The sequence below is a fragment of the Perna viridis genome, chromosome 8 (genome assembly GCF_037379345.1).
Source record: "Perna viridis isolate PV_CMFRI_1.1 ecotype Kerala chromosome 8, ASM3737934v1, whole genome shotgun sequence".
Classification (NCBI taxonomy): Eukaryota; Metazoa; Mollusca; class Bivalvia; order Mytilida; family Mytilidae; genus Perna; species Perna viridis.
Genome location: NC_142452.1, coordinates 27,553,230 through 27,563,986, shown reverse-complemented (window position 1 = coordinate 27,563,986; position 10,757 = coordinate 27,553,230). Strand labels below are relative to the sequence as shown.

Below are 10,757 nucleotides of genomic sequence, written 5' to 3'. Positions count from 1 at the left end.
ACATTAAAATCGCCCGGCTGTTTTGTTTGTGTTGAAATGGAAAAATATATGTACTGGTTGCGGTGAAAAAATATTAGTTATGACCGAAAATATTTATTTATATCACAATAACCATTTACAAGCCAACATCGAATTTTAAAGATTCATGATTGTTTATTTTTATTGTTTATTTTTGTCAAAAGGCGTCTGTACACTTTCAAGTATAAACGAAGAGAGGTACCCACAAGTTTTTATTGGGGGAAAAGAAGTACTTCCTATCCGACATGCTGCATATTTGATAATGGGACTAAGTTAGTGTGGCCCTTGGCGCAAGTGTGTAATTACCTTTTCCATGCGGCGCTCTGTGCATGTCTCTGTAAAAATAACGATGGGTGCTCTCGGACACGTCCGGGCACTTTTTAGTATGACCATTTAACTGGTTCCCTGACTGATTATTACGGAACCAGTCGCATTTTTGTAAACAAACAAATCACATGTTGAAGTTGTTCAAAACAACAGATCAGTGTTAAGTATGAATTGTAACTTCAAACACAAACTTTAAGTTACAATAGAACTTCAACAATTTATAAGAAGGAACTTACATTATCTGAAACTTGGTTGCCTTGGTTACTCCTACATCACTGGTTCCAGTGGTTTGTCTAACTTTGTTTTTTTTGGTTGTTTTGTTTATAACTGCTACTGCTCTTACAAGATATTCTTATTTTCTCTGAATATTTAATGCCCACATAATATACATGTACATTTGTATGTTTGAACTTTAATTGATATTTCTGAACATTTATAAAAAGACATCAGTCTTGTATTTGATTCTTGGTTACTTGTACATACATGTATGTATGTACAATGTACTTGCATACCAAGATTTGTAAACTTGTTTGATTTATTTGATCTTAGGATATTTTCTTTCCTTTTCTCACTAAAAGTGCACATTAAATACAAGCACATTTAGGCAAGTGAGATATCCTTATCTCACCCACAGGTAAGATAAATCATGTTATGACATACTGTAAATACAATGTAATTTTAGCATGCAGAGTGTTCTAAATTGGAGTACTAATCACAAAATTTTAAAAGTAAAAAAAAAAAAAAAAAGCACCGCCACAAAAACCTCAGAGACCTTCATGTAAGGTTTCAATGTTCTCTAACTAGGCAGAGTATTGTAAGAGAAATTGAAATCTTACATCAAGATGTCTAAAATTTCTCTTTCTAGCATTTTCAGTGGTGCTACCTCTCCCCTGAAGCATATGAAATTAGTCATACCCCATTAAAACATTCTAAGATACCATAGCATCTAGCCAGATGTTCTAATGTGGTGAACAGGTCTTCATGAAATTAACTTAAAATTGAGTAAAGGAATCAGACACTCTTGGGTAATATTTTAATGCACAGCTTTGCTAATGCACTTGAAAGCTTACCCTTTAAGGGCTTGGGAGTCTTTAATTTCTCATCTTGTACTCTCAGAGGTGTTCAAATATTTGTTTTGCCAGTGTTATCCTCTCTTTCTTATTAGTTATTGTTAGTTTTTGTATATGTGCATATACATGTATGAAGAGGTTTTTAATTTCAATTAAGATTTTAGAGTATTGACTAAAAATATGGATGTAGACCACTTCAGTACAAGCTAAAAAAATATATATAGTTTCAAGCCATAATTGGCCTATTAAATTTGATGTGGTAATCTGAAACCCTTGATATGAATAATAAAATCTTTCATGAACATAAAAATAACATTAATCTTGCAATAATAATGATTAGAAACACTGTTGCTTCGAAAAACTGCCTCAGGGTTAAATTTGGGACCTACACACGTACATTGTCCATTGTTCAGTATAGTTAGCTTGTTTAACTGGAAGTTTACTGTAAAGCAACGTAGGCCTAAAAAACATTCTGTGTTTCTGATAAGATCTCCTGCAAAGTTCGGGTCGGTAAGTAAGGTAGGTTTTTTTTAAAAAGAAATTTATGGATTTGCAGGACATTGAAACATACCAATTTTGCACTTTAAATGATTTCTGAAATCCATTTGCTTGCATTTTGCAAACTTCTTTGCAAATACTGAACTTGTGGTAGCCACGGCCATGTTGTTCAGAGAGCAAGGCAATTCTAGTAAGTAATCAGAGAGGGAAATGTCGAAAATTCATATTTTTTTTAATTTTTGGTTTTTTTTTGACACCATAAAAAATTGGGGTTGGCAGGGTAAAAATAGGATCTGTCAGGTTACCAGAAATACAGATTTTTTTTAGGCCTTATTTTCAGGAGCCATTTATTTCAAGAGCAAGATACAAAAGACTTGAAAATAAAGTACCACAATTAAATCTTTTAATAGTAGAAAAAATAATTGAGAGAGTGGTAGACAAAAAATTAAATAACGGCAATATCAGAATGACATCCTTAATAGGGGAATAATGTACATGTACAAATGTACCTGCAAAAATTAACTGGGTTTCCAGTGTATGTATGAGGAAAGTTGTACGTGTACATGAATATTGAGTACATGTGTATAGAAAGTCCTAACGTGATACAACAAATATACACTTGGGCCAAAAAAAATAATGTGTGTTTACTCTCACATACTGAAAAAAATAGGGTCGCTAGGTTAGATTTTTTTTTTTGGACGCCATTGTTGTTTAATACGATAAATAGCAGAATTTCAGAAAATTTCCGATAAAAAAGTTAGGTTTGTGGCAATAAAATGAAGGTTGGTCGGGTGACTGTAAACACACATATTTTTTTTTTGGCCTTACAGTCAAACTTATTCAAAACTAGACTAAACAAAGGTCTTCACTTATAGTATTATGTCAGCTAATTATTTTTGTTAATTGTAGCTTTTTGTGTTATTTACTCATTTTTACTAATGGAAAACAAATAATATGGATCATGGAACAAATAAGTGCAGAAATAGTATTGGGTAATTGATATTTCACAGTATGAAACAAAACTTATTTTCAAAACTGTGAAATGATTTATCAATATATACCAATAAATATTCATTGAAAAAAAATTGTGAAAATTAGCAGCTGAAAATTACTATTAGTGTACATTAATTTGGTGTGTTTCAGAATGAATCCTGAGACATCAGCTATGGAAGAAAATGTTATTAACCAAAGAAGTGACACAATGGCTTTGGCTATTAGTAAGGTGATGAGACATGAAGAACAGTCATATGACGATTTTATGGGAGGATTCCAGTATATAACTAAAGGTTTAATGTTTGGAAGTAAAAAACAGACCCAGTGTTAAAGACACAGGCCAATAGAAAATTTTTTTTGGAGGGGAGGTTCATGGGGGTGTTATTTGGACAAAATTTCCTGACTTTAATCCTGCAATAACTGTTTTATGCTTAAATTTTTTAAAACAGTTTTAACACTTTTTTTGCTTTGAAGGGCCACTTTGGCTATAGCCTTGATGACAAATACAATGTAATCATTGTTTGGTTACATTTAAGAGGCTGTCCATGCAAAGATCAGGCAGATCTTATCATGTGGGTGGGTGGCACAGGATAAATTCTATCCTACTGAATTGTTATTTCAAATGTAATGTATATACAATGTGTCATATAAATGTCACATAGTATAAAATCGACAATGGTTGGCTCAGAAAATGGTTTTAAAGTTCCCTAACAAAGCAACCAAATTTTGCTCAAATTAAGGAGTTATCTCCCTTCCTTCAATGAATTTCAATGCTTTTTATGTAATTTTTTTTTTTTTAAACCATTGCAGTTAATGAAAAAACAACATTCAGCTTTGAGAAAGGAAACATTTGTGACATGAAATGGGGGAAAATTTTTTTAAACAAAATATGTCTTGTGCCACCCACTACCTGTTTTTAACTATAACTTCTTGGTTAAATTTAATTCACTTGACTTCAAAATTTAAGCCATGAATCTGCCTACTTTTTAACATGCTTTTTTAGAATTAGTACAGATCTCTTTTTCACTTTAAATTAGAACTCTGTTTTTTCCTGATCTAGATTACACTTGTTGACTTTTAATGCATGCTTACACAATGACTTACATGTATGTACATGTCATGTTTTAATGAGTACAATTATACAAAAATCGACATCAAAATAAGTATCACCATTTATGCTTTTAATTGTCCTGCAATAGAGTACATTGAAAAATAAAGATATCAGAGTTATCTCTCTTTGAGTGTTATTAATGCATATAATTTTGATTTTTTTTTAGATGGCATGACAAAGTCTATGATTGACAAATCTGCAAAAGAGACTAATGTTGCTACCCAAAGGAAGAAACTAAATCTTTCCACAAGAAATCACAAAGATGGTCAAAAGCTAGAACAACTTAAACCTGAACCTGTAGAAGAGGATGATCTTGAAGAGGAGGTATGCATTGTTATTGAGGCTGTATCTATTTGATTCCTTCACAAAGTACTTGTATATAAATATATTGGTGTTTATTATTTTCTTGAGTATTTTCAAGTCCATGAGAGATATTGCAATGAGCCATTAATGACTTCTTAACAATTTTAATAGTAGTCCTGTTAAGATTTATGCAGGAGGTAAACCTGTTAGCTCTCCCACAGTAGGGGGGAGACTCCCAGGCAAACCTGTTAGCTATCCCACAGTAGGAGGGAGACTCCCAGGTAAACCTGTTAGCTATCCCACAGTAGGAGGGAGACTCCCACAATAAAAAATTACAATCTCCCACATAAAAATAAAAATGTAAGATTTGTGTTTTTTTTGTTTTTTTTTGGCTAAAATTACTTTTCTTCTGTGAAAAATGCAAAATAATTGAATCTTTACATCAAATATTTGCTTTTATGTTAAAATCTCCCCGTAAGAGACTGTGTCAGTGAGGGAGAATCTCCTATGTGATTGTGTTAACATTGCTGCAGAGTATTAAAATTCACAAAAAGTTATCTGTAATCTTTTTTCTTGTGGTGGAATTCTTTTAAAGGGAGAAAACTTGATTTTTTCAAACACATTCTTTTATTATTTTTACCTCGAAATCTTCCACTAGAAGACTAATTATAAAAATATGGTGCAATCTATAATTAAAATTCCTCCAACTACCTTACATAAAAAAAAAAACAATAAATATGTGATACATTTTCCTTACACAATGCAAAACAGGGCCAATCTACAAAGTTGGCTATGATGTGTGGTCCACAGAGAATACTTGGAAAATTCTTTGTAATCATTGTCTTAAGAAGATTTTTATTTGAAAAAAAATTGAATTAAACTTTGATCTTTTATGTTGTCCCCATGTCTGGTAGAAAATTTTGAGGATGTTTCAGGGACTGATTTAGATACATTATAAACTGACTAAGTATTTAATTTTATCTGACAACAATTTATCAAGTTAATGACAGATGAGGTTTAGAGAAAAGGAAATTATTTTTGTTAGCTTTTAATTCACTAACTTGTAGAAAATTGTTTGTTTTTCTATGATGGTATATTAAAGAGATTAATGAAGTGACATTGAAAATTTGGTTATGATTTGTCCAAAGTTTTGCGATGTTTCACACACTTCCTTCTTAACAGGAAAAAATGTACTACATGCTTTTAATTTTCTATTTTCAAGGTATTAGATTGTGGAATTAAGACCATAGAAAAGGCTCCCAGTAACAGCTCATCAAGGATGAAGGTATACTAATATATCATATCATGTATGTGTTTATATATGTAAAGTTAAATAAGGTTTCTACATGCTGTTGTATTTCTCAAGCTACTGATGACATTTGAAGTCCCACACTCTTACAGAATTTGTTTAAGGAAATTGGTGGTTTAGTGTGCATCTTCACTTCATACACTTAAAAACATCTTTAAAATCATCATGAACTCATGGATCGTTATGGTGTATCCATCTGCACCATGAGAACCGATTTGCTCAACATGTTATAGTTTTCCTTTCCTCTTCATCTACCCTGGACTTGATGGACTTGACGTTTCATGAGAGCGCAGCAGATGTTTCTAGAAAAGCAAAGAATGCTTACCCTACCAGTGCATCTGGTCCATGCTCCCAGTTTTTAGTGGAGTCCAACTTGCTCATTTACTTTTGTTACTTTGTGCATATTGTTTTGGTTATTTTATGATCTCAGTTGTGTATGGCTGTTTTCCATGTTTGGTATTTATCCCTGGATTACATTCTTATGATTTTTCCTTGATTGCTCTTAAAATTTGATAGTGATCTGCTAAGCTTACCACAAAATTATTTAATAAACTATTTTACATGTTTTATACCAGACAGCTTTTTTATAAATGTGATAACAAGATCAAAATATATCTTTTGTATTCTTTTATAATTTATCGCTACATTTAGCTACCAATTTATAAACCAAACCACAAGATCAAGTAATGTTAGCATATGTCATTGTTGTTACCAGCTAGTTACATGTAGTTTTGCAAATTTCACTGGAAAGAACATAATTGACTTCAATATTTTACTGTAATATGCTATACACCATTTGTTAATAATGACTTTTTTTTCAATTCTTTCGGGAGATTTTTGTAATCAATAATGAAAACATCCATATTTGTATATGGTTTTGATTAAGTTTTTGTGTACGAGACATTTACATGTAAAGAAAGACAACCTTTGTACATAAATTAAACCAAAATTCTCATTCTTTATTCTTCAGTTTGACAACTTTGTAGAAGAGGAGATGTCAGATGAAGAACCATCTGGATATGTGGCTAGCTTTGGACAAGGTTCAGTATTGATATTAATCAACACCATTTTTTTTTTTTTCAGATTAATCAATATAATTAAAATCAGCTGTTGAGATATCTACGCTATGGTGTTTCTTAACAACTACCTTACCCCACTATTTAGTGATCACCTTGGCTGTCTGCCTGTCAGTCTGTTACACTTTTCTGTAACAGATTTCTTGGCTTCTATTTGAGGGAATGCTTAGATATTTGGTATATTGATTATGCATGATGACTTGTACCCTGTCTCCCTTTTCCAGATTCCTCACTTATCTACAGCATGTACTAATTGTTGGCCATACAACTGAATTTTACAGAAATGGTTGAATTATTTTTCAAATTTCTACAATTTTTAAGTCATATTTAAGTATTACTTTGTTGTCATAAATTTTTAAAGTGCAAAATAATTGTTCATTCTGTCCTGTGTTATTTCCTAGAGAAACACTAAAGTAAAGACTGGTTATCCCATAGGATAATATGTCTGAGTGGGTGATATTCCTACCTGTGGGTTATGGTTTCTGTAAACTAGCACATTATATTGCAGCTTGCATGTTGGACTAGAACCAAGCAGGTTCTATTCGATTTATTGAACATCATTTATGTGGATAGCAGTAATTTATTAAATGTCGCCTGTGTAATGAATTCCAAGTATTCACATTTAAGATATATTTTATATTCTCAGCACTACTATTTCTTCTGGTTAACTTTATTTGATTTGGAATACCACTCTGCTGATCACTAAGTTAAATTTATTTGAAAATAACAATAAATTATTGAGAAATTCTATATAATAATTAGGATAATCAGTTGGTTATCTATAAGGACTAATCACTTGTGCCGAAAAACTTGGAGTTTTAACTCGTACAAAGAACACTTTTCTATGCACTTGTTAAATGTCGGCATCTTTCTGCACGTGTGATCATATTTTGGTTATTCACTCTTTCCATTTCCCTCCTGTAGTTGTCATTCTTTATTGTGTGATAAATTAGCCGTAGAAGGTAAAATTATAAAGTGACCTGACTGATTTTTAGCTCACTTTTTCAGAAAGTGACAAAGGTGGACCTACACCTACTTTTCATTGTGAAAAAGAACACATTGAAATAGCCCAACACAGCACCATAATGGACACAAACCAACCATCACTACCATCAGACCAAACAGAAGGACCTGACATTACATCAGAAGTCATAGTAGATAAAAACAGGGATGTGATATCACCTGATCAAAATAAAAATGATTGTAGTAGTGTAAACAGTGAAGGAAAAAATATTGAGGTTTTAGGAAATGGTGATCCTATGACTTTATTCCCTGGTGAAGCTGAGCCACAATCTGATATTTCAGAGAAGGAACTTACTAATCATACACACCTGGATTTTGCAGTAGTCACATGTCAGTCGTGTGATGTTAGTGATCAGGTATGCAAAAAAAAAAAAAAAAAGATGAATGTATTTTGATATCAGCATGCATTTGTGATTCTACTATTTTTCAAAATTTGTGCATTTTCTTTCACATCATTCGGTTTAGTTTTGGTTAGATTTTGATAAAATTTTGATAAACAATATCACCAAGCCATCTCTATAGGAAATAAACATTGCAAATGACTTCCTTTTCCCTTCAAGTTCTACATTAATAGTTGTATTAAAACAATTTGACAAATCTGAAGGTCTGCGGTACATCTAGCACATTATACACTAAGTCCCCTCCTTCTGTGCCCCTCCATCCTAGCTATAAGTTTGGTTTCATGAAACTTTTATTTTTTATTTCAGACTAATCCTTCCATCACAGATGAAGTGCTACCTTTTTCATTGGACGATGACTTTGATTATGATAATGTGAAACTGACACCCAAATTTACTGCTCAGGAAGTTGAACATTTAAAATCATTTTTACCTAACAATGAAGTTAAATCATAGCAAATGGCACTGGCCAATATATTACATTACGTCCAATTTACTTTCTAAGGAAAAATATCACATTCAGTCTTCCATCATAATCTGTCAATATGTATTTGACTATGCCTACCAGTTAACAGCTGTATGTTTCGAGATAAACTTGAGATTCACTTCAAGTACTCGATGCAATATGAGACAGGTGAAACCTGAAACTCTCTGAAAAAAATAGAAGGGCGCAATGATTAATTTCACATTCGCCATTTATATCAAATCTGGTGGAAACTGGTTTAGGGTTTTATACTAGATAAAGATATATTGGATTTGAACAGTAATAGTTATGTTGAAATATGTCTTCGAACATAACAATATCTGAAATGTCTATCATATAAAATTATTTGTAGCACTGTGAAAGTACTTTAATTCGTGGATACCAATTTTCGTGGATTCTTGAATTTGTGAACTTGAGGTTTTCAGTATACACATGGCTGGAAATCTTAACTTTTCATTTGGAACCAAATTTAATGGTTTGGTTTACCAATGAAAACCATGAAAATTGGTACTCCATTAGATTCAAGTTTCTGTTACCTTGGCTGCCATTGAAATGTCCCTAATCTTACATTTATCATGCTGACCCCAGTTGACTTTGATGTAATTGAACTTTTCTGGAACAGAATTGAATGGGAAAGTTATCCATTGATTATGCTTAATAGCAATCATGAAACATACTACATTCTCTCCAAAAAACATTTGTCCTGTACTTCTAGTTTTTCTGAAAGAGATAGGGGTAACTATATACTTTTACCTTTGTGGTTTTTTTACCTTCACTCATTACAGTGTGGTCATATTGCAATCATCTTGTCAGCCTTCCCTCCTTTACACTGACTTATTGTATCACATTTCTCAGCTTCTATAGGAGGGTATGCATGATGACTTGTACGGTGTCTCTCCATTTCAGGTTCTTCTCTCATCTACTTCCTCTTTATTGATCAGTAGAGAGAATGCTCAGGTATTTGGTATATTGCTTTTGTATGATGACTTGTACTGCTTCTCCCCTTTTCAGATTCCTGGCTCATCCTCTTCCTGTTTATTGATCGACTTACCGAATAGTAATATTTTAGGTTTGCATTATGGATTTCTCAGCTTCTATTAAAAGGAATACTTAGATATTTGGTGTATTGCTTTGACTGAAATGGTTGAGTCTTAAGATATAAATCTAGGCTTTCTAGAAGTGTTTTATCTTCTTCTAAAGATTGTATGCTTACAAAAACTAAGGAATAAATTTTTCACCAAAGTTGCTTAGATGCTGATGTTAATATCCATTCTTCTCTAAAACAGTACATGCAATTTAACAAAGGGAGATAACTCAAATATTAACAGTTTGATGACATACTAAGAATTTTTATTGGCAGGTTTTAAATATTTTGTCTTAAATGGTTTGAGCTATAAAAAGTAAACTGAAGGGAAAATGAAACATTACATACAGAGGCCAGAAATTCCTGACTTGGGACAGGCATAAAAAAAATGCAGTTACACAATTAAACACATAAAAAATCTATTAAAAAAAACTTAAGAGGAATTACAAGTTTGATTGATAACTGATTTTCATAGATTTTACTGCCATATTATTTGTCTTAAACTCTTAAACTTTAATAGATACCAGCAGAATTGTATTTAAAGAAATTGAATAGTAATTAAGTATTATTGAAAATTTAAGTCAAAATTGTTCCTTTAATGATAGGGTTGGGTTTTTTTTCTGTGATTTCTATTTATTTCAATGATTGTTATGTTTAATTTTAAGGGAAAAGAGCTTCATAATTAATGTTGTTACATAAACTATGATTTTTGCAATAGAAGAATATCCACACAATAAAATCTTATTTAGAAGTTAAACCACGTTGTCATGCTAGGCATACCCCATTGAGGCACTCGCACTGGAAGTTGATATCAGAAAGCTCCTACAATCACTTACAACGTATGCCCAGACTGCCAGTCTGTATAAAGCCATACACCAAATTTTAGCCTAGATTTGGACCGACGAACGGATAATGTGATTTCAATATACCATCTACTGATTGTTGATGGACTATAATAAAAAAGTTTGTTTGCTTAATTTACTTTAAAATCCTTTATGAAATGTTCCTTGTGAATTGAATTCCAATAATTCACATTGTATATCATACTTGTATGATCATTACA

General features: G+C 32.0%; 1 protein-coding gene across 3 annotated transcripts; it reads left to right on the top strand.

Annotated features, from left to right (window-relative positions):
• The first annotated feature begins 392 nt into the window (after nt 1-392).
• On the top strand, nt 393-9,855 carry LOC148610059 (intraflagellar transport-associated protein-like). 3 transcript variants are annotated; one of them, XM_088542048.1, is made up of 7 exons: nt 393-509; nt 3,057-3,199; nt 4,184-4,341; nt 5,543-5,605; nt 6,600-6,669; nt 7,714-8,084; nt 8,436-9,855. In XM_088542048.1, the coding sequence occupies exons 2-7, from the start codon at nt 3,058-3,060 to the stop codon at nt 8,580-8,582; spliced, it is 951 nt and encodes a 316-aa protein (XP_088398174.1). In that variant the 5' UTR covers nt 393-509; nt 3,057; the 3' UTR covers nt 8,583-9,855. The 3 variants fall into 3 exon arrangements, with proteins under 3 accessions (XP_088398174.1, XP_088398176.1, XP_088398175.1); XM_088542050.1 differs by having other exon boundaries at nt 475-509; nt 3,057-3,135; XM_088542049.1 differs by having other exon boundaries at nt 494-632.
• Nucleotides 9,856-10,757: the final 902 nt, after the last annotated feature.

What these genes read in the sequence shown, in the direction of transcription:
- LOC148610059 (XM_088542048.1), top strand. Translation starts at nt 3,058, where the DNA reads ATGAATCCTGAGACATCAGCTATGGAAGAAAATGTTATTAACCAAAGA. An exon ending in ATTCCAGTATATAACTAAAG is followed by an intron (nt 3,200 to 4,183) that starts GTTTAATGTTTG and finishes ATTTTTTTTTAG; the next exon opens with ATGGCATGACAAAGTCTATG. An exon ending in CGTGTGATGTTAGTGATCAG is followed by an intron (nt 8,085 to 8,435) that starts GTATGCAAAAAA and finishes TTTTTATTTCAG; the next exon opens with ACTAATCCTTCCATCACAGA.